The sequence below is a fragment of the Rhinopithecus roxellana genome, chromosome 20 (genome assembly GCF_007565055.1).
Source record: "Rhinopithecus roxellana isolate Shanxi Qingling chromosome 20, ASM756505v1, whole genome shotgun sequence".
NCBI classification, from domain to species: Eukaryota; Metazoa; Chordata; class Mammalia; order Primates; family Cercopithecidae; genus Rhinopithecus; species Rhinopithecus roxellana.
Window position 1 is genome coordinate 68238954 of NC_044568.1, and position 24002 is coordinate 68262955.

The 24002-nt window shown below is 46.9% G+C and overlaps 1 protein-coding gene and 1 non-coding gene across 5 annotated transcripts; both read left to right on the forward strand.

Moving 5' to 3' along the window:
- The first annotated feature begins 267 nt into the window (after positions 1–267).
- Positions 268–19838, forward strand: NQO1 (NAD(P)H quinone dehydrogenase 1). 4 transcript variants are annotated; one of them, XM_030925670.1, is made up of 7 exons: positions 275–522; positions 4796–4888; positions 10073–10237; positions 10348–10478; positions 13815–13928; positions 16080–16181; positions 17962–19837. In XM_030925670.1, exons 1-7 carry the CDS (start codon positions 516–518, stop codon positions 18265–18267), a joined length of 918 nt encoding a protein of 305 aa, XP_030781530.1. In that variant the 5' UTR covers positions 275–515; the 3' UTR covers positions 18268–19837. The 4 variants fall into 4 exon arrangements, with proteins under 4 accessions (XP_030781531.1, XP_030781530.1, XP_030781533.1 ...); XM_030925671.1 differs by lacking the exon at positions 13815–13928 and having other exon boundaries at positions 268–522; positions 17962–19838; XM_010355423.2 differs by lacking the exon at positions 4796–4888 and having other exon boundaries at positions 285–522.
- Positions 19839–20572: 734 nt separating this feature from the next.
- On the forward strand, positions 20573–20677 carry LOC115895358. Its single transcript, XR_004055560.1, has one exon. It is a non-coding gene; the product is annotated as a small nucleolar RNA U13 (small nucleolar RNA).
- Positions 20678–24002: the final 3325 nt, after the last annotated feature.

The window sequence follows — 24002 nt, forward strand, 5'->3', positions numbered from 1 at the left end:
TCGTGCCAAGGCCCAAAGGGCAGGCCCACTCGATGCCTGGACTCTCTTGGGAACAATTTCCACCCTGCATCCCCTTGCACCTCAGGGCACAGTGCGCAGATGGGCTTACCTTAGCCCCTCCAGCCAGATTTTTGAGGCCTCTGTCACACACCCCCACAAACCCCTCTCCAGCCCTCAGAGACTTTTCTTGACTTCCACCAGTTGCTCGGGCGGGGCGGGTGGGAGTAGAGGGGCCCCCCTCCTTCATCCCCCAGGCTCCCTCCCTTCCTGGAGCTGCAGCCTTGGCATCCTCTGCCCAGCACCCCAGGATCCAGGCGTTGGGTCCCGCCCTTGTTGACTGTCCAACTCAAATGAGCCGCGCAGAATATATAAGAGAGAATGCACCGCGCACCACACACACGACTCCTGCAAGGTAGCCGCCGAAGCCGTCCAGCCCAGTGAGAGCCTAGTCCTGGCCAGGGTCGCCCCGGCAACCACGAGTCCAGCCAATCAGCTCCCTGGACTGCACCAGCGCCATGGTCGGTGAGTGCCGCGAAGGGCGAGGTGCTTGGTCTCCGGAGCCCTGGTGCCTGTGGAGGAGGTTGTAGGGGTTTGGCCCTGAATTTTGTTCCTTAAGTCAAAACCCACAAAGGGAAGAGATTAGGGTCCTGGGATGAGCCTTGATCGGACTCCGGGAGAGGGAGAGCTTCTGTCTGTATCCGGAGTCGTGGATCCTTCCTCACTCCACCCCCACGAACTCCAGTGGGCATTTAGGAGAAACTTGACCTTGGAAGCAGAAATTCCCTCCAAAACTGGGGTCAGAAACTGGCCGTTGAAGGCCAAATCAGGCTTACGGTCACAGCCCATACCTCTTTTGGGCTATAGTATTTAAACCAATTTGAAATAAGTTGCAAACATTAAAATGGGTGATTTCACTTAAAAACGTAGATTCCGAGCTTCTGAAGAAAATGAGAAGATCTGGCGATTGGTGGACAGGAGTGGAGGAAACTGATACCTTTAGTTTGATGGAGACCAGAACCGGCTCCAGGCTGCCAGGCTCAGGTTTTGTTGTTATGTTTTGTATTGTTTTGTTTTGTTTGAGACTGAGTTTTGCTCTTGTCGCCCAGGCTGGAGTGCAATGGTGCTATCTCAGCTCACCGCAACTTCCGCCTCCCGGGTTCAAGCGATTCTCCCATCTCAGCCTCCCGAGTAGCTGGGATTACAGGAGTGCGCCACTATGCACAGCTAATTTTTATATTTTTAGTAGAGACGGGGTTTCGCCATGTTGGCCAGCGTGGTCTCAAACTCCCGACCTCAGGTGATCTGCCCACCTCGTCCTCCCCAAGTGCTGGGATTACTGACATAAGCAGCCGTGCCTGGCCTTGGGAGGTATTTTCCATTGAGGCCCTTGCATTAGGCAAACCTGATCAGGTCGTACTGGATCCATTTCTAGTATTGGGTCCATTTCAGTGATAGAGCCTCCCCACTCGGCCTTCAACCCTAGGGGAACTTAGAGGTCACCCCAGCTCCACCCAAAGCATAAATAACCAGCTGTGACAACTGCAGGGACTGAGAGCTGTTTCCCAAATAATCTCACTCTGAGACTGGACAGCGCTAAGATTTAGAAAGCTGTTGCCTCATCTGGGGCACAGTCCTGTTTTGTAATTTCTTTCCCTGTGAACCTGGTCCTGCCTCTAAAAATGCACCTGCACACACAGAAGTCCATCTTGGTCAAAGTGAGTGGAGGAAGAGATTGCCCTTGCAACTGACCAACTGAAATTATCAGAATCTCTGAGAAAGAAACTAAGCAGGGGATTGGTAGCCCAGAATGAGTTGCTGGCAGAGACAGGAGGGAATCGATTCTGACAGCTGAGAGGCTTGCCCCATACACGGTGATTCCTGTTTCCTTTGTATATTTCATCCTTCAGCGCCTGGAGGCACCAGCACCCTCTCCTCCAATACTAGGGCAGGAACTGTTTCCTGACTTTTCAGTCTTACAGAATGTTCTGTATTTATGTGTAGCTTAAACACAAAAAAGAGCTGGTAATGAGGGGAAAAGGAAAGACTTGGATCTTGTATAATTAGTTTTAGCTGTACCCAGCTAACCAAATCTTGAGGTTAACTAAAGCATCCAGGTTTTTTGTTTGCAACTAATAGATGTGTCTGATTCGCACTCATGTTCCCTGGAGCACTCAAGTGAAAAGAGAAGGCAGAAGGAGAATACATGAAACTGATACAAAGTCTTACCTGTAACATACTTCTTTTTTTCTTTTTGAGACAGGGTCTTGCGCTGCTGCCCAGGCTGGAGTGCACTGGCATGATCAGGGCTCACTTCAGCCTTGACCTCCTGGGCTCAAGTGATTGTCCCATCTTTGCCCCCTGAGTAGCTGGGACTACAGGTGTGTGCCACCACACTCAGCTAATTTTTTTGGTCAAAGCAGAACGTGAAACCTGGCTAAAAAATATTTTTTTGGCTGGGTGTGGTGGCTCACACCTGTAACCCCAGCACTTTTGGGAGGCTGAGGCGGGAGGACTGCTTGAGGCCAGGAGTTCAAGACCAAGATTCAGCTCAAATGGCAAGCTCCCCTGAGGGCCTTTCCTAATGGGCCAGCCCTGAAGTCCTGAAGTTTTCCTCTGTTGAACTTTTTTTTGACACAGAGTCTCACTCTGTTGTCCAGACTGTTGTGCAGTGGTGTGCACTTCCCAGGTTCAAGCGATTCTTGTGCTGCAGCCTCCCCAGTAGCTAGGATTACAGGTGCACGCCACCACGCCCAGCTAATTTTTGTATATTTGGTAGAGACGGGGGTTTCACCATGTTGGCCAGGCTGGTCTCTAGCTCCTGACCTCAAGTGATCCACCCGCCTCGGCCTCCCAAAGTGCTGCAGTTACAGGCATGAGCCACTGCGCCTAGCCCTCTGTTGAACTTTGTCCCTTACCTCTCCTAACACACTAATGCCACTCTACCCTGAAGAGGTTATCTGTGTGTACATCTTGTGGCCTCTCTCAGGGTAAACTCTAGTAGTCTAACTCCTCCCAGGTCATGTTGCTCAGCTAGTTAAGTGGCAGGAAGGGAAAATGAACCCTCCAGGCCCAGAAAACTTATTTTCTGTTAATTGCCTATTCACAACCATCATGTCTGTTTGTTTGTTTGAGACAGAGTCTTGCTCTGTTGCCCAGGCTGGAGTGCAATGGTGCAATCTCAGCTCATTGCAACCTTCGCCTCCTGCGTTCAAGTGATTCTCCTGCCTCAGCCTCCCGAGTAGCTGGGATTACAGGCGCCTGCCACCATGCCTGGCTAATTTTTTTTGCATTTTCAGTAGAGACAGGGTTTCACCATGCTGACCAGGCTGGTCTTGAACTCCTGACATAAGGTGATCTGCCCGCCTTGGCCTCCCAAAGTGCTGAGATTACAGGTGTGAACCACCACGCCCCACCCACAACCTTCTTTTGACCATTTTTCTTTTGAGTTGTTTTGGGGATCTACGTACTCCAGGTACTGCACTTTGGTGGTTATATTTGTTACAAATATATTATTCCTGTTTGTGTGTTGCCTTACATGAAAAATTGTAAAGTCACAGCCATGCTTATAGCTATTAGAGTGTGAGCTCCTTGAAAGATCAAGAGATGGATATCCTGACTTGTTCATTTTCCAAGAAGTACCTTGACTGTCTTACTACTTAGAAAATGCTTGTTCACGTTGATGAGAAGTCAATAAAATAAAAACTGTCAGAGCGGTGTTCAGTAAACACTGATAAGACTAACGGCAAGGTAAATTACAAAGAAAATGCCTGTTGGAGCTTGATATGCTCACCTGCCTCCCAATCGTGTTAAATCCATGGGGTAAGAGGTAGGAATTTGTTGAGGTAGCCTCAGAGCTGCCTTTCCCTTTTCCCATGCTATCTAAAGCAGGTCAGTCATTTCCAGCGCATTTAAATCATCATCAAACACCTACTGCACTGAATCTTAGTTTCAAGAGTGCAAAACCTTAGGACCAAGTTTGGAAATCCCCTGGTTTGGCATACTGGGCCCTGAAAGTTACACTTGGCAGAATTTAGCCCAAGAGGCACCTCCCTTGCTAGGTGTGGTCAATAATAAAAGCAGGAAGAGAGCTTAAGGCTTAAATGCGCCTTTCTAGTTATTTTAGTCATTTCTAGTTAGTCATTCATGGTGCAAAAACGTTGCAGATGCCAGCTGGGCGCCGTGGCTCACGCTTGTAATCCCAGCACTTCGGGAGACCAAGGCGGGTGGATCATGAGGTTAGGAGATCGAGACTATCCTGGCTAACATGGTGAAACCCTGTCTCTACTAAAAAAAATACAAAAAATTAGTTGGGCATAGTGGCACATGCCTGTAGTCCCAGCTAGTTAGGAGGCTGAGGAAGGAGAATTGCTTGAACCCGGGAGTCAGAAGTTGATGTGAACCATGATCGTGCCACTGCACTCCAGCCTAGGCCACAGAGCAAGACTCCATACCCCTCCACCCCCCCCAAAAAAGTTGCAGGCATTTTCTTCTCCCAGCTGCACCCACTGTTCATGGTAGGGTGTGAAGTAGCAGTGCACGCTATCAGGAGTGACTGTGGGAGTAAGCGTCCTTTCTCTGGCACTTCGCTTTATGCCCTTGCACGCTGTTGTTTGTATTTCTCACTGTTGTTTGTAAGTCTCACTGTCGCCCAGGCTGGAGTACAGTGGTGTGATCTTGGCCCACTGCAACCTCCACCTCCCTGGCTCAAGCGATCTTCCCACTTCAGCCTCCTGAGTAGCTGGAACTACAGGTGCACACCACCATGCCCAACTAATTTTTTTTTTTTTTTTTGTAGAAACGGTGTTTCTCCATGTTGGCCAGGCTGGTCTCAAACTCTCAGGCTCAAGCAAGCTGCCTGCCTCGGCCTCCCAAAGTGCTGGGATTGCAGGTGTGCGCCACTATGCCCAGCCACTCTCTACATTTTTAAATTATTCCAGTTTCACCACTTAATGACTGCACACTTGGGTAACTTGCTTCTCTCCTGTGTCTCAGTTTTCTCATCTATAACATGGGGCTACTCATGGTATTGACCTCATAGGGTGTGTCTCAGTCTATTTTGTGCCTCCCTACATAATATTTGGGACTAGGTAGTTAATAAAAAAGAGAAATTGATTTCTCACCGTTCTGGAAGCTGAGAAGTCCGAGATTAAGGTGCTGGCAGGTTTGGTTGCCTGGTGAGAACTGCATTTGGGGGAATGCTGCGTCCTTACACGGATGGTGAGAAGTAGAAGGTGGAAGGGCAGGTGAGCCCCGTGCTGGGCAAACTGTCTTTTATGAGGGCCTTAATCCTGCTCACGAGGAAGGAGACCCCCCCACTCGCCTAATCACCTCTCACAGGTCCCATCTGTTAATACTCTCACATTGGCAGCACCTGAATTTTGGAGGCGACACATTTAAAACATAGCAGGTTGCCCTGACAAAGGAAGAAAGTGCAGGCCGGGCGTGGTGGCCCACACCTAAAATCCCAACATTGTGGGAGGCTGAGGCAGGCAAAATTGCTCGAGTCCAGGAGTTTGAGACCAGCCTGGGCAACGTGGCAAAACCCTGTCTCTACAAAACAAAAATTAGGTGTGGTGGCACACACCTGTAGTCCCAGCTACTCAGGAGGCTGAGGTGGGAGGATCACTTGAGCCCAAGAGGTCAAGGCTGCAATGACCTGAGATCATGCCACTGCATTCCAGCCTGGGCAACGGATCGAGACCCTGTCTCAGAAAAAGAAAAAGAAAAAAAGGAATGCGAAGCACTTAGGGCAGTGCCTAGCACATCATAAGGATCCACTAAATACTGTTCTTGCAAATTGAAGCATGCTGCCTCTGACAACCTTGTTAATATAAAAGAGGCCCATTTCCCTTCTACCTGTACCCTTTGCCATTTCTTACTTATAAAGGAAGCTGAGCTGTTAATAGTTTAATGTGATCTGCTGGGCGCAGTGGCTCATACCTGTAATCCCAGCTACTGGGGATGCTGAGGCAGGAGAATCGCTTGAACCCAAGAGGCGGAGGTTGCAGTGAGCCGAGATCACACCACTGCACTCCAGCCTGGGCAACAGAGTGAGACTGTGTCTCAAAAAAAAAAGAAAAAAAGTTTAATGTGATCGTTCCATAGTTCTCCCCCTCATACCAATGTGCTACAAATCTACATACAAATATGTGTCATTTCTTTTTCTCTTTTTCTTTTTTTTGTATTTTCTTTTTCTTCCTTCCCTTCCATCTCTCTCTCCCTTCCTCTCACTTCTTTCATTTTAAATAAAAATGGATTCATACTCACTTGCTTTTTTATCAGTTAATAATATATCATGGATATCTTTTTGAGTCACTACATATAGTAAATTCATTTTAATTTTTTTAATTTTTAAAATTTGTTTATTCGAGACAGGGTCTCCCTCTGTCGCCCAGGCTGGAGTGCAGTGCGGCGATCACAGATCACTGCAGCCTCAACCTCCTGGGTTCAAGTGATCCTCCCATCTCTCAGCCTCCTGAGTAGTTGGGACTACAGGCATGCACGCCTGGCTAATTTTTGTACTTTTTGTAGAGAAGGGATTTCGCTTTTGTCATGTTGCCCAGGCTGGTCTTGAACTCCTGGGCTTAAGCAATCTTCCCGCCTTGGCCTCCTGAGCAACTGTACCTGGTTAACAGTCTCTAAAAAAATTTTTTTTAGTGACAAGGTGTCACTATGCTGCCGTCTGGTCTCCAACTCCTGGCCTCAAGGGATCTGCCCGCCTTGGCCTTCCAAGTAGTTGGGATTACAGGCATGTGCCACCATGCCCAGCCAGTTTAACTCGTTCTTTTTTAAAAAATTTTTTTACTTTTATTTATTTATTTTTCTGAGACAGGGTCTTACTCTGTTGCCCAGGCTGGAGTGCAGTGGCACGATCTCTGCTCACTGCAACCTCTGCTTCCCAGATTCAAGCGCTTCTCCTGCCTCAGCCTCCCAAATAGCTGCGATTACAGGTGCCCACTACCACATCCAGCTAATTTTTGTATTTTTTTTTTTTTTTTTTTTTGAGACGGAGTCTTGCTCTGTCGCCCAGGCTGGAGTGCAGTGGCCAGATCTCAGCTCACTGCAACCTCCGCCTCCCGGTTTCTCGCCATTCTCCTGCCTCAGCCTCCTGAGTAGCTGGGACCACAGGCGCCCGCCACCTCGCCCGGCTAATTTTTTGTATTTTTAGTGGAGACGGGGTTTCACCGTGTTAGCCAGGATGGTCTCGATCTCCTGACCTCGTGATCCGCCCGTCTCGGCCTCCCAAAGTGCTGGGATTACAGGCTTGAGCCACCGCGCCCGGCCTAATTTTTGTATTTTTGTAGAGACAGGGTTTCACCATGTTGGCCAGGATGGTCTGGATCTCTTGACCTTATGACCCACCCACCTCGGCCTCCCAAAGTGCTGGGATTACAGGCTCAAGCAACCGTGCCTGGCCAACTCATTCTTGTTAACAGCAAAATATCCTGTAGTGTGGATGTGCCCATAATTTATTAAAATGTTCCCCATAGACAATCAGGTTATAGCTAATTTTTGCCAATGAAAAGCATGATGTAATACACATCTTCGGCTCTTATAGCCTGATGCTTTTACTCTGTAGAACAGATTCCTCCAAATTGGAGAGCGAGATAAAAGATTTATGTGTCTTTAAAGTTTTAAGAGATTCTGCCTGATTGCCTTCCCTAAAGGTTGAGGCAATTCATATTCCCACCGGCAACGCACCAGTTTTTCTGTTGGTACAGTCTTAACCCTGGGTGTTATTTGTAACATTTTGTGGGTAAATGTAAACTCATGGTAAATGTAAACATGGTACCCATGTAAACTCATGGGTAAATGTCTTGTTTTCATTTTGATTTTCCTGACAGGCCACGCAGAGCATCTTTCCATTTGTTTGTTGCCATTTGCCTTTCCTGCTCTGTGAACAGTGTGTTCGGATCCTTGACCCACTTTTCCATTGCACTGTCTTTTCTAATCATTTGTGGGCACTCACTGGGAGTTTAACTCTGCGATGAGAATTGCGAATTTCTTCTCCCAGTGGGTATCTTTTGACTTTGTTTATGGCGCTTTTTGCTAAACTTTTTTTTGTTTATTGTTTTGTTTTGTTTTGTTTTTGAGACAAAGTCTCACTCTTGTTGCCCAGGCTGGAGGGCAATGGTGTAATCTTGGCTCACTGCAACCTCCACCTCCTGGGTTCAAGTGATTCTCCTGCTTCAGCCTCCCAAGTAGCTGGGATTACAGGCGTGCACCACCACGCCCGGCTAATTTTTGTAGTTTTAGTAGATACGGGGTTTCACCATGTTGCCCAGGTGGGGTCAAACTCCTGACCTCAGGTGATCCACCTGCCTCGGCCTCCCAAAGTGCTGGGATTACAAGCGTGAGCCACTGTGCCACACCCAGAATTTTTTTTTTTTTTAATAAAGGATTCTCTACCCTGAGGTTATACAAATTCTACCATTCTTCCTTTAGTATTTAAATAGTTTCATTTAAAAATTTTGGATCTTTAATCTACTGGAAATTATGGTTGTATGTGATATATTAGTGGGTTAATTAAAGCCAAAAAATTTTTTGGTGACTACAATAGACACATGAAAAAATGCACCAGTTCATTTTTTAGAGACAGGGTCTCGCTCTGGCATTCAGTGCTTCAATCATAGCTCACTGCAGCCTTGAACTCCCAGGCTCAAACAATCCTCCCACCTCAGCCACCCAACTAGCTAGGATTACAGATGTGAGTCACCATGCCCAGCTAGTTTTTTATTTTATTATTTTTTTGAGATGTCATCTCACTCTGTTGCCCAGGCTGGAGTGTAGTGGTGCGATCTTGGCTCACTGCAATCTCTCCCTCCCGGGTTCAAGCAATTCTCTGCCTTAGCCTCCCGAGTAGCTGGGATTACAGGCGGCACAACCATGCCTGGCTAATTTTTGTATTTTTTAGTAGAGATGAGGTTTCACCATTTTGGCCAGGTTGGTCTTGAACTCCTGACCTGAATCCCAAAGTGCTGGGATTACAGGCGTGAGCCACCATGCCTGGCTCTAGTTTTCTGTATTATGCATTTTTTGTAGAGACATGGTTTCGCCATGTTGCCCAGGCTGGTCACGAACTCCTGGGCTCAAGCAGTCCTCCTACTTTGGCCTCCCAAAGCTCTGGGACTACAGGCATGAGTCACCACACCCAGCCCTCACAAGTTCTAAGTGGATTTTCACAAACTGAAAAAATTATGTATTCAGCACCCCAACGTCCCTTTTGTGTCCTTTGAGCCAGTACCCTCAGACAAGGGAAACCACTTAACTGAGTTTTAACACCTATGCAGGTTGAGTATCTCTTATCTGAAATACGTGGGACGAGAAATGTTTTGAATTTCGGATTTTTTAGATTTTGGAATATTTGTATTATATTTACTGGTTGAGGATCCCAAATTCAAATATCCAAAATCCTAAATCCTCCCATGAGCATTTCCTTTGTCATGTCAGCACTCAAAAATTTTGGATTTTCCCATTTGGGATGGTCAACTTGTAATAGTTTTCTAGGGGAATCATCTTATTTTCATGCAGATAACTCATTAGATGTGCCGACACTTTTTTTTTTTTTTTTTTGAGATGGAGTCTTGCTTTTCGCCCAGACTGTAGTGCACTGGTGTAATCTTGGCTCACTGCAACCTCCGCCTCCCAGGTTCAAGCGATTCTCCTGCCTCAGCCTCCCGAGTAGCTGGGATTACAGGTGCCTGCCACCACACCCAGCTAATTTTTGTGTTTTTAGTAGAGACAGGGTTTCGCCGTGTTGGCCAGGCTGGTCTCAAACTCCTGACCTCAGGTGATCCGCCCGCCTCGGCCTCCCAAAGTGCTGGGATTACAGGCGTGAGCCACAGAGCCCGGCTGTCAACACTATTTATTAAATCAGCCACTGATTTAAATCCTTCCTTTAATCTTCAGTACTGTTAAGGGGAAAATACATTTCTGGCTGTAGGGGATGGAATGCAATAACCTAATGTCGAACAAAGCCGCCCCCTCCTTTACAGACTGCAACTCCCCTGTAGCTGAAGGCTTGCTGGTTGGTAATGGGTTTTCCCCGGGTGCTTTGTGTGTGTCTCTGTAGGCAGAAGAGCACTGATTGTACTGGCTCACTCAGAGAGGACATCCTTCAACTATGCCATGAAGGAGGCTGCTGTAGCAGCTCTGAAGAAGAAAGGGTGGGAGGTGGCGGAGTCGGACCTCTATGCCATGAACTTCAATCCCATCATTTCCAGAAAGGACATCACAGGTAGGAGCTCCTCCCCTTTTTAATTAGCTCTTTGCGGATCTCCTTGCCTGTGGGTCGTCTGGCCCAGCTTTGGCTCCTCTGGTCCCAGCCTCTCTTTTTCTTCTCTGCAGGTAAACTGAAGGACCCTGCGAACTTTCAGTATCCTGCCGAATCTGTTCTGGCTTATAAAGAGGGCCATCTGAGCCCAGATATTGTGGCTGAACAAAAGAAGCTGGAAGCTGCAGACCTTGTGATATTCCAGGTATGGGGGGACATTGGAAGTGGTGTCAGGGGCATTTGCGTGCTTATTGTCCTAGACATGTCACCTAATTAGCTATGGGATCTTTTTTTTTTTTCTTTTTTTTTTTGAGATGGAGTCTCGCTCTGTCACCCGGGCTGGAGTGCAGTGGCCGGATCTCAGCTCACTGCAAGCTCCACCTCCCAGGTTCATGCCATTCTCCTGCCTCAGCCTCCCGAGTAGCTGGGACTACAGGCGCCCGCCACCTCGCCCGGCTAGTTTTTTGTATTTTTTTAGTGGAGACGGGGTTTCACCGTGTTAGCCAGGATGGTCTCGATCTCCTGACCTAGTGATCTGCCCGTCTCGGCCTCCCAAAGTGCTGGGGTTACAGGCGTGAGCCACCGCGCCCGGCTCGCTATGGGATCTTAAACAGTCACCCACTTTACTGCATTCTCTGCAAATAAGGGTGATTACTTTAAAGGTGCAGTATTACATGGATTTCACAGATATTGGGAATCTGGCTGTATTGCTGTTGCATATGTAAATGCAACTGCAAGGCCAGGCGCGGTGGCTCATGCCTATAATCCCAGCACTTTAGGAGGCCGAGGCAGGCAGATCACTTGAGGTCAGGAGTTCAAGACAATCCTGGCCAACATGGTAAAACCCAGTCTCTACTAAAACTACAAAAATTAGCTGGGCATGGTGGCACGTGCCTGTAGTCCCAGCTACTCTGGAGGCTGAGGCAGGAGAATTGCTTGAACCAGGCAGGTGGAGGTTGAAGTGAGCCAAGATTGTGCCACTGCACCCCATCCTGGCGACATGGCGACAGAGCGAGACTCCGTCTCAAAAAAAAAAAAAAAAAAGAGAGAGAGAGAGAGAAAGAAATGCAACTGCAGAGATGCTGTACAGCCCTTGAGCTTACTTTTTTCCATGTACTTAGTCTCCCCTTCAGTTAGCAATTCCTTCAGTTAGCGATTCCTGTTGGACTGTCTCAAAATTTGCAGCTCTCCTCCTTTCTCCATAAGAATCCCAAATACTTTGTAGAATAATCCATGACACATTGACTTCCCTGCCATTGTAGCCTGCCAGCTGAAGGGGGCTTTGAAACCCTGCTGAACGTGTTCCTGCAGCAAACCACAGCCTTTCTTCTTCGGGAAGCGGCCTCACCATTTAGCAGACAATACTGGGATTGTGCGTGAATCTCGTCAGTGATCTTTCCTATAAATGTGACTGTACTCAATGACTTTGCTTTTACCAATTCCAGCCAGTCTTTTGATATTGAACACAGAATGTATATGATCCTGGAAACCACGAAGAGGGTGGTATAGGCTGTGGCTTTTTTTTTCTTTTTTTTCTTTTTTTTTTTCAGTTATTCAATCAGCTACAAAACATCCAATCCTTGAAGTCCTTTATTTTACCCACAGGCCTGTTGCTAGGAATCAAAGCCACATGCCACTAGCCAGTACCCCAAAGGACGCCTTTAAAAAAAAATTAAATTGGAGACAAGGTCTCACGGTCGCCCAGGATGGAGTGCAGTGGCATGATCTCTGCTCACTGCTGCCTCAACCTCCTGGGCTCAAGTGATCCTCCCACCTCAGTCTCCTGAATAGCTGGGACTATCGGTGCACGCCACCATGCCATGCTAATTTTTAATTTTTTTTGTATGGATAGGGTCTCACCATGTTGTCCAGGCTGGTCTCAAACTCTTGGGCTCAAGTGATCTGCCTGTCTCGGCCTCCCAAAGGGCTGGGATTATAGGCATGCGCCTGTCATATCTTTAAATCGTGAATCAAGGATAAGAAAACCTCCTGGTATAGTCTGTACTCTGCTTTTATTAGGATAAGAGGTCAGACAAGACTTTCTCATGGGAAGTCCCTGATGAACCTTAGTCTACTAATTATTATTTATTATTTTTATTTTTTAACATTTTATTTATTTATTTATTTATTTGTTTTTGAGATGGAGTCTTGCTCTGTTGCCCAGGCTGGAGTGCAATGGTGTGATCTCGGCTCACTGCAACCTCCGCCTCCCGGGTTCAAGCCATTCTCCTGCCTCAGCCTTCCAAGTAGCTGGGACTATAGGTGTGTGCCACCACGCTCGACTAATTTTTGTATTTTTAGTAGAGACAGGGTTTCACCACGTTGGCCAGGCTGGTCTCAAACTCCTGACCTCAAGTGATCCAACCACGTTGGCCTCCAAAAGTGCTGGAATTAAAGGCGTGAGCAACCGCGCCTAGCCACATTGATTATTATTATTATTATTATTATTTAGAGATGGAGTCTTGCTCTGTCACCCAGGCTGGAATACAGTGGTGATCACAGCTCCCTGTAGCCTCCAACTCCTGGGCTCAAGCAATCGTCCTGCCTCAGCCTCTCACATAGCTAGTACTAGAGATGTGCACCACCACAACAGGCTAATTTTTAAATTTTTTTGTAGAGATAGAGTCTCACTTTGTTGCCCAGGCTGGTCTCAAACTCCTGGGCTTAAGTGGTCCTCCCACCTTGGCCTCCCAAAATACTGGGATTATAGGCATGAGCAACTGCACTCGGCCATCACACTGATTATTAGTTTGCATTTTTGAGTGATTTTGTTTATTCTAAGTGATACGATTTTTTACCCATGATAACAAGGGACAATCATAAAAGGAGGAAGGCCTATCTTCATTTTTTTCCACGATGGGGTCTCACTCTGTCACCCAGGCTGGAGTGCAGTGGCACGATCTTGGCTCACTGTAACCTCCGCCTCCCAGGTTCAAGTGATTCTCCTGCCTCAACAGCCTGAGTAGCGGGGACTACAGGCGTGCACCACCACGCCCGGTTGATTTTGGTATTTTTAGTAGAGATGGGGTTTCACCATGTTGGCCAGGCTGGTCTCAAACTCCTGACCTCAAGTGATCCACCTGCCTCCGCCTCCCAAAGGGCTGGGATTACCGGGGTGCGCCACTGCGCCTGGCCAACAGTCATATTGTTGATACTACACCTACTAAAGCAAACTCTTGGGAAAATACTGATTGAGGCGACACCCTAAAGCAAACCTTGTTTGCAATCCTTGCTATTTAGACTTTGCTGACAAATGTGATTTCATACAAACAAGTTTCATATCAATAAGTCTTCTGTGTATGTAGCTTCCTTGGACCCACTCAATATTTGCATTTTCAGGGAAAAAGAAGACTGTCAAATTGGCTGACCAAGGACAATAATGATCTCTTTCCTTAAAGTGCTAACTCCCCAGGAGGAATGGGAAAGGTGTGAAGAGGGGCTCCCCAACAGAGCCATAATGGGGAGCAGCTCAGAACCCCAAGTCGCCTTCTGGGCTTGGGGAGCCTCTGGTCTGAACTTGATGATGTCTTCTGTCCTGCAGTTTCCCCTACAGTGGTTTGGAGTCCCTGCCATTCTGAAAGGCTGGTTTGAGCGAGTGTTCGTAGGAGAGTTTGCTTACACGTACGCTGCCATGTATGACAAAGGACCCTTCCGGGTAGGTAGACGGTTCTGAATGCTCTGACAGCCGGCTTCTGGGTGGTCTGTCCTGATGCAGGTTTTTTTTGTTTGTTTGTTGTTTTTTGTTTTTGAGATGGAGTTTCCCTCTTGTCGCCCAGGCTGGAGTGCAATGGTACATTCTTGGCTCACTGTAACCTCTGCCTCCTGGGTTCAAGCGATTCTCCTGCCTCAGCCTCCCGTGTAGCTGGGATTACAGGCATGGGCCCCACACCTGGCTAATTTTGTATTTTTAGTAGAGACAGGTTTCTCCACATTGGTTAGGCTGGTCTTGAACTCCTGACCTCAGGTGATCCACCCCCCCCTCAGCCTCCCAATATGCTGGGATTACAGGTGTGAGCCGCCGCGCCCGGCTCTGATGAAGGGTTTTGAGCACAATTAGATCCTAAGCCTAGGCTCTGGGTCCTTTGGGAGAGATGCATGATCAAGTTTTTACAGATGGAATGACATGATACTTGGGATTTGTTTTAAAATGCTCCAGAGGCTGAGCGTGGCGGCTCACACCTGTAATTTCAGCACTTTGGGAGGCCAAGACAGGCAGATCACCTGAGGTCAGGAGTTTCAGACCAGTCTGCCCAACATGGCGAAACCCCGTCTCTACTAAAAATACAAAAACTAGCTGGGTGTGGTGGCAGGCCCCTATAATCCCAGCTACTTGGGAGGCTGAGGCAGGAGAATTGCTTGAAACCCAGGAGGTGGAGGTTACAGTGAGCCAAGATTGCACCACTGCACTCCAGCCTGGGCAACAAAGCAAGACTCCGTCTTAAAAAAATAAAATAGGCCGGGCGAGGTGACTCAAGCCTGTAATCCCAGCACTTTGGGAGGCCGAGACGGGCGGATCACGAGGTCAGGAGATCGAGACCATCCTGGCTAACACGGTGAAACCCCGCCTCTACTAAAAATACGAAAAAAAAAAAAAATTAGAGGGGTGTGGTGGCGGGCGCCTGTAGTCCCAGCCACACGGGAGGCTGAAGCAGGAGAATGGCGTGAACCCGGGAGGCGGAGCTTGCAGTGAGTGGAGATCGCGCCACTGCACTCCAGCCTGGGCGACAGAGACTCTGTCTCAAAATAAATAAATAAATAAATAAAAATAAAAATAAAAGGCCAGGCGCGGTGGCTCACACCTGTAATCCCAGCACTTTGGGAGGCCAAGGCAGGTGGATCATGAGGTCAGGAGATCGAAACCATCTGGTGAAACCTCGTTTCTACTAAAAATACAAAAAATTAGCCAGGCGTGGTGGTGGGCACCTGTAGTCCCAGTTACTTGGGAGGCTGAGGCAAGATAATTGCTTGAACCTGGGAGGCAGAGGTTGCAGTGAGCCGAGATCGCATCACTGCACTCCAGCCTGAGTGAGAGAGCGAGACTCTATCAAAAACAAAAACAAAAATTAGCCAGATGTGGTGGTGAGCGCCTGTAATCCCAACTACTTGGGAGGCTAAGGCTGGAGAATCACTTGAACCCGGGAGACAGTTTGCAGTTAGTCGAGAGGGTGCCACTGCACCCCAGCCTGGGTGACAGAGCCAGACTCTGTCTCAGAGAAGAAAAAAAATGAAAAAATAAAATAAAATAAAGTGCTCCAGAGAAAAAGGGGGTCATGGGTCGAGCTAAAACTAGAATGGCAAAATACTGAGAGATGAAGGTGAGTGATAGATGCAGTACTATTTTCTCATTTACGTGTGTTAAAAAATTCCATAATAAAAACAAAAGAAGGCCCGTCTTCGTGTTTCGGAGGCCCAAATCCTGCACAGGGAACCCTTCGAGACCTTCCAGATGTAAGAACTTGTCCTACGCCATGCCTAGCCCGTGGGAGGATGGATGAGAACGGCCAGTAACTCCACCTAGGCAGCCGGCAGCCAGCACTGATTTTGGATGTGGTGACAGCCTCGCCCTGAGCCACACGAAGGGGTTTGGAATCCTTGGTTTGCCCCAGGCTGTCGGTCTGTAGACCGTCTAGGCTGGCACTCCTGCAGAGTCATACTGTGTAGCTCAGGGGAGCCAAAGTAGGACGTAACATAAAGAGCAAATAGGACAGACTTGTGTGTTCTTGTCCCTGGAGCTGTTTCATTAACTTCTTGTCACCAAGGGGATGTGGAGGGGAATGAAGTTTGTTACTGTTTTTTTCTTTTGCAGAGTAAGAAGGCAGTGCTTTCTATCACCACTGGTGGCAGCGGCTCCATGTACTCTCTGCAAGGGATCCATGGGGACATGAATGTCATTCTCTGGCCAATTCAGGTACCTCATTTTCTTTTCTTTTTTTTCTTTGAGATGGAGTCTCGCTCTGTCACCTAGGCTGGACAGCAGTGGCACCATCGCGGCTCACTGCAACCTCTACCCACCGGGTTCAAGCGATTCTCTTGCCTCAGCCTACTGAGTAGCTGGGAATTACAGGCGCCCGCCACCACACTCGGCTAATTTTTGTATTTTTAGTAGAGACGGGGTCTTGCCATGTTAGCCAGGCTGGTTTCAAACTCTTGACCTCAAATGATCCTCCTGCCTCAGCCTCCCAAAGTGCTGGGATTACAGGCATAAGCCACTGCACCCGGCCAGGTACCTCATTTTCAACGAACCTTCAGGGGGATTCATTAATTGAGCCTTCTGTGGGGTTCAAAACCTCAAGCTAGCATCTGAAAATAGATCTTGAGTTGTGAAGATGAAAGCGTGGTCATGATTCAGAATGACGTGAGCTTCCTTTAGGAACTTGCCTGCCTTCCTGGGTGCCTGTGTGTGTGAAACACACCTGCGCGTGCGTGTGTTCAAACAGCATTCTCTCCCAGCCAAGGACTAGTGTGAATCACTACCCTTGATTTGTTTAGCCGTGGGCCCTGGTCTCGCCAGATGACTGACATCTCTCTCCAGCCTTCCTGTCCTTCTCCAGGTTGCTGATACAGTCCTACAGACTATCAGAGCCCAAGACAATTTAAGAAATGATTTACTGCGAGGCTGAGGCAGAAGGATCGCTTGAGCCCAGGACTTTGAGACCAGCCTGGGCAACATAGTGAGACCTCATCTCTACAAAAAAAAAAAAAAAAAAAATTAGCTGGGTGTAGGTAGTGCATACACCTGTGGTCCCAGCTACTTGGGAGTCTAAGGCGACAGACCCAGGAGTTCGAGGCTGCAGTGAGCTATGATCACACCACTGCATGCCAGCCTGCGATACAGGGTGAGGCCCTGTTTCAAAGAAAAAAGAAATAATTTGTCTAGCCAGTTTATACATGGATAAAACTGAAGCCTGGGGTGGGCTTATTGGTGTTACCAGAGCCTCAGGATAATTTCTATAAAGAGGGCGGTTGGAGAGAAGAGCCAATGAGTGGCCACTTATGAAAATCATTTATCAAGACTCATCTGGGCCTGCAATCCCAGCACTTTGGGAGACCAGCACTTTGGCGGATCACTTGAGGTCAGGAGTTCAAGACCAGCCTGGTCAACATGGTGAAACCCTGTCTCTACTAAAGATACAAAAATTAGCTGGGCATGATGTACAAGCCTATAGTCGCAGCTACTCAGGAGGCTGAGGCAGGAGGAGAACTGCTTGAACCCAGGAGGCAGAGGTTGCCGCAAGCCGAGATTGCGCCACTGCACTCCAGCCTGGGCGACCGAGCGAGACTCTGCCTCAAAAAAAAAAAAAAAAAAGAAAGAAAAAGAAATAGAAAAAAAGACCCATCTGTTTATATGGAGAGGTGGAGAAATGCACCTACTGCAGGTCTTGGTGAGTCACCTGCCAAGAAACTGAGACTCCCTAAAGTAAGAGAACTTCCAGCCTTCTTGGCAAAGGATCCAGGTTGGCACAGTTTCAAGGGTTTATGCATTTAAAGAAGAGCGTACTTGAGAAGGCTAAAATTGGTAATGGCTAGGTATAGGGTAGGAGAGAGACACCAGCTCTGAACTGATTCTCTAGGGTGCCTGAGGCCTCCGCATCAGTGTTTTACTGGGAAGCCCAGACCAACTTCTGTTGTTTATAGTACAACTGCATGGAATTGGTTGACTTACCTCTCTGTGCTTTTTGTATCCTCAGAGTGGCATTCTGCATTTCTGTGGCTTCCAAGTCTTAGAACCTCAACTGACATATAGCATTGGGCACACTCCAGCAGACGCCCGAATTCAGATCCTGGAAGGATGGAAGAAACGCCTGGGGAATATTTGGGATGAGACACCACTGTATTTTGCTCCAAGCAGCCTCTTTGACCTAAACTTCCAGGCAGGATTCTTAATGAAAAAAGAGGTACAGGATGAGGAGAAAAACAAGAAATTTGGTCTTTCTGTGGGCCATCACTTGGGCAAGTCCATCCCAACTGACAACCAGATCAAAGCCAGAAAATGAGATTCCTAAGACTGGATTTCCTTCTAACATGTTATCAAATCTGGGTGTCTTTCCAGGCTTCCCTGACTTGCTTTAGTTTTTTAAGATTTGGGTTTTTCTTTTTCCACAAGGAATAAATAGGAATCGACTGTATTCATGCATTTTGGGATCATTTTATTATTCAATGTAACTGATTCTTCTGATTACTATCATGGCATATAACCAAAATCCAACTGGGCTCAAGAGGCCACTTAGGGAAGATGTAGAAAGATGCTAGAAAATGTTCTTTAAAGGCATCTACACAATTTAATTCCTCTTTTTAGGGCTAAAGTTTTAGGGTGAAGTCTAGCTAGGTATCATTCAATTCTCCGATGATCTATTAATCACCTCTCTGTAGTTTATGGCAGAAAGGAATCACTCTGAGAAAGAAAAGACTGAATCTACCTGCCCTAAGGGACTTGTTTGTTAGTAACCTAATGCTTGTTTATATTTCTTGCTTTCAATTACAATGCAGTGACTAATATGCCTAGCAGGAGTATCACTGTTCTTCAACTTTCATTGTTTGTATACAGTACACAGATACCTTGAAAGGAAGAGCTAATACATCTCATCTTTACTGCAGTCATCTACTTTATTTTTAATTAAAAAAAAATTTTTTTTTGAAACAGTCTTGCTGTGTTGCCTAGGCTGGAATGCAGTGGCATGATCTCAGCTCACTGCAACCTCTGCCTCCCAGGTTCCAGCAATTCTCCTGCCTCAGCCTCCCTAGTAGCTGGGATGACAGGAGCCTGCCATCATGATTGGCTAATTTTTGTATTTTTGGTAGAGACGGGGTTTCACCATGTTGGCCAGGCTGGTGTCGAACTCCTGACCTCAGGTGATCAGTCTGCCTCAGCCTCCCAAAGTGCTGGGATTACAGGCGTGAGCCACCGTACCTGGCCCTTGCAATCTTCTACTTTAAGGTTTGCAGAGATAAACCAATAAATCCACACCGTACATCTGCAATGTGAATTCAAGAAAGGAAATAGTACCTTCAATACTTAAAAACAGCCTTCCACAAAAAATACTTTATTTCTGATCTACACAAACTTTTGGAAGGTTATCTTATCATTGCTAAACTGATGACTTACCACGGGATGGGGTCCAGTCCCATGACTTTGGGGTACAATTGTAAACCTAGAGTTTAATCAACTTTGGTGAATAGTTTTGGCATAATAGTCAATTTCTACTTCTGGAAGTCATCTCGTCCCACTGTTGGTAGTATATAATTCAAGGAGAATATGATAAAACACTGCCCTCTTGTGGTGCATTGAAAGAAGAGATGAGAAATAATGAAAAGGTTGCCTGAAAAATGGGAGACAGCCTCTTACTCGCCAAGAAAATGAAGGGATTGGACAGACCTGGAGAACCTCCTTTACCAGATGCTGACTGGCACTGGTGGTTTTTGCTCTCGACAGTATCCACAATAGCTGACGGCTGGGTGTTTCAGTTTGAAAATATTTTCTGTTGCCTTCAACTTCACTGCAATTTTGTGTAAATTTCTGAAAGATCCGAATTAAATAAATAAAATTCATTTCTACAAAACAGACCCACACTCATTGGTAACAGTGAAGCTAACGATAGCGGAATCTAGTGGGAGACAGATCAGAGGATTCAATCGTAAACTGCAGCTGGAAGTACCTTGGTGACGTGGCTTGACAACTCACCCAGCAGGGCTGCTTCCTACTAAATGGTAACGGAACAACCTATTCAGTCCTCTCAGGGAATTTAAAAGAGAGCCAGGAAAGAGAGTGGTATAGAAATGAAGAAAAACAGGCCGGGTGCAATGGTTCACGCCTGTAATCCCAGCACTTTGGGAGGCTGAGGCGGGTGGATCGCCAGACATCAGGAAACCCCATCTCGACTAAAAATTTAAAAAATTAGCTGGGTGTGGTGGTGCGTTGTCTGTAATCCCAGCTACTCAGAAGGCTGAGGCAGGAGAACTGCTTGAACCTGGGAGGTGGAGGTTTCAGTGAGCTGAGATCGTGCCACTGCACTCCAGCCTAGGTGATAAGAGCGAGACTCTGTCTCCAAAAAATAAGAGACGTCTATTAAGACAGCCAGGTGAGGCTGACAAGTAGGCAGTTGGATAGGAGGAACCTGGAGTTAAGGCAGAAGTTATGGCTGGAGATGCACATTTGGGAATCTTCAACATACAGATGGTGTTGAAAGCAATGAGATTGGCTGGGATCAATCTCATTAAGTTTTGAGAGAAGAGATTTGATGATTTACCTCTGGGGCTCGACAATGTTAGGAGGTGAAGATGAGAGTGAAAAGCAGTGGTCAGATCCTTTTGTAGTTCCTAAGTGTGATGTTTGGGTGTTCACGTGCATGTGTGAGATGTGCCACCCTTGAACCTTGTTATGATGTCAGTACATTTTCCCATCTGACATGAAACAAACAAAAAACCAGTGTTCAGGGATGCAGGAGAGCTGAGTGTGGTGTCCTGAAAGCCAAGCAAAGAAAGTGTTTGAAGATGCCAGGGGCAGTGGCTCACGCCTGTAATCCCAGCATTTTGGGAGGCTGAGGAGGGTGGATCACCTGAGGTCAGGAGTTCGAGACCAGCTTGGCTAACATGGTGAAACCCCATTTCTACTAAAAATAGAAAAAATTAGCCGGAAGTGGTGGTGTCTGCCTGTAATCCCAGCCACTAGGGAGGCTGAAGCAGGAGGATCGCTTGAACCCAGGAGGTGGAGGTTGCAGTGAGCGGAGATCACGCCATTGCACTCCAGCTTGGGCAACAAGAGTGAAACCGTCTCCGAGGGGGGAAAAAAAAAAAGAAAAAAAGAAAGTGTTTGAAAGAGGGAATGATCAGGTATGTTAAATACTGCTGACAAGTCAAGCAAGACAAGGCCTGGGAAGTGACCACTGGACTTGGTCGTGTGGAATCCATTCGTTGATGACATTGACAAAGCACCATTTCAGTAGAGTGACGTGATGAAAGCCTGATTTGAATGGGTTTGAGAATGGAAGGAGAGGAACAGAAATAGTGTGGAGGAAGCTGTGTGATCAAAGAACAAATTTTTAAAAAGAGATCAGAGACATTAAAACAAATTTATATGTCAATGGAAATGACTCAGAGAGAGGAAGTTTTGATGCTGACGACAAAGGGATATCTTTGAAAAACTCAAAATGCTATGTTTGTATATTTATCCCCTCCAAAACTCAAGTTGAGGCCAGGCGCGGTGGCTCAAGCCTGTAATCCCAGCACTTTGGGAGGCCGAGACGGGCGGATCACGAGGTCAGGAGATCGAGACCATCCTGGCTAACACGGTGAAACCCCGTCTCTACTAAAAAATACAAAAAACTAGCCGGGCAAGGTGGCGGGCGCCTGTAGTCCCAGCTACTCGGGAGGCTGAGGCAGGAGAATGGCGTGAACCCGGGAGGCGGAGCTTGCAGTGAGCTGAGATCCGGCCACTGCACTCCAGCCTGGGTGACAGAGCGAGACTCCGTCTCAAAAAAAAAAAAAAAAAAAAAAAAAAAAAAAACCACTCAAGTTGAAATTTAATCCCCAGTGTGGCAGAATTGAGAGGTGGGGCCTTTTAAGAGGTGACTGAGGGCCAGCATGGTGGCTCACACCTGTAATCCTACCTAGCACTTTGGGAGGTAAGGTAGACAGATCACTGGAGCCCTGGACTTCAAGACCAGCCTGGGCAACATGGTGAAACTCCATCTCTACAAAAAATGCATAACTTAGCCAGGTGTAGTGGGGTATACCTGTAGTCCCAGCTACTCGGGGTAGGGACTGAGGTGGGAGGATTGCTTGAGTCCGGAAGAGGCTGCAGTGAGCCGTGATTGTGCCACCGCCCTCCAACCTGGGTAACAGAGTGAAATCATCTCAAAAAAAGAGTAAGACCACTAGTGTTGCTGTTGAGAAACTATAGCTATCTTTTGATTTCTAGAGTCCCTACCCTGTTCTCAGCAGGGATAAATGATATTTTGGTTCTCTTCTAGGCTTAGATGGCTGCAGAGAATTTGTTTCTTGTAAGTTAATAGAGTAAGGCTCTCACCAGCTTGGAGTAGAGAAGGACAATTCCTTTCTTATTCTAGACACTGTACTTAAATTATGTAACTGAGATTGCATCAGATTTTCTGGCAGCCCCATACTACTGTAGTCCCATCTTCAGATCAGTATTTTGCCCACATAAGCTGTTTTTTTGAACCAAAATATATAATTTGATATTTATACTTATTACATTTCATTTGGTTATTGCTCATTTCCAGTGCTGTTGAAGTCAATAAACACCGAAAGACAATTTTTATTATTTTTTTCCTTTTCTTTTTTTTCGGACGGAGTCTCTGTTATCCAGGCTGGAGTGCAGTGGCATGATGACAACTCACTGTAGCCTCAAACTCCTGGACTTAACTGATCCTCTCACCTTAGCCTCCTGAGTAGCTGGGACTATGGGCGCGTGCCACCATGCCTGGCTAATCATTTTGTTTTGTATATATGAAGTCTCACTTTGTTGCCCAGGCTGGTCTTGAACTCCCAGGCTGGCTCAAGTGGTCCTCCTGCCTCGACCTCCCAAAATGTTGGGATTACAAGCATGAGCTACCATGCTTGGCAAATAATACTGTATTTAGAACAGCAGCATTGTTAAAAAAAAAAAAAAAACATATATAATCATAACTCATTTAGATATGTATATGTATTTAAATGTATTAAGAATTGTCACTCCTTCATAGAATCAACAGATACTGTCTATATTTGATAAGAAGGTATAAGTATACTGTCTAAAGCAATGTCTTTTAAGATTCAGTTAGACACAATTTTCAGGATACCCATGTATCTGTATTAGCATTTATTATTTTTCTTTTTTAATCTTTTTCTTCCTTTTTCCTTTCATTTAAACATTAAAAAAAAAAAAGAGACAGGGTCTTGCTATGTTGCTCAGGCTGGTCTCCAACTCCTGACCTCAAGTGATCCTCCTGTCTTAGCCTCCCGAGTAGCTGGGATTACAGAGGTATGAGCCACCGAGCCCAGTGATTTAATATTTTTCTTTAATTTGACTCACTTTTTCCTTCACTCTGGTAGGTAGACACATTATTATTTTTTATTTTATATTTTAATTTTTTATTTTTTTTTTGAGACGGAGTCTCGCTCTGTTGCCCAGGCTGGAGTGCAGTGGCCGGATCTCAGCTCACTGCAAGCTCCGCCTCCCGGGTTCACGCCATTCTCCTGCCTCAGCCTCCCGAGTAGCTGGGACTACAGGCGCCTGCCACCTCGCCCAGCTAGGTTTTTTTTTTTTGTATTTTTTAGTAGAGATGGGGTTTCACCGTGTTAGCCAGGATGGTCTCGATCTCCTGACCTCGTGATCCACCCGTCTCAGCCTCCCAAAGTGCTGGGATTACAGGCTTGAGCCACTGCGCCCGGCCTATTTTTTATTTTTTAGACAGAGTCTCGCCCTGTTGCCCAGTCTGGAGTGCAATGGTGCGATCTCTGCTCACTGCAACCTCCACCTCCGGGGTTCAAATGATTCTCCTGCCTCAGTCTCCCAAGTAGCTGGGATTACAGGCACCCGCCACTATGCCCAGCTATTTTTTGTATTTTTAGTAGAAATGGGGTTTCACCATGTTGGCCAGGCTGGTCTCGAACTCCTGACCTCAGGTGATCTGCCTGCCTCGGCCTCTCAAAGTGCTGGGATTACAGGCGTGAGCCACTGCGCCCAGCCTGTATTTTTTTTTCTATTACACATCAAAACACTTATACATGTAAG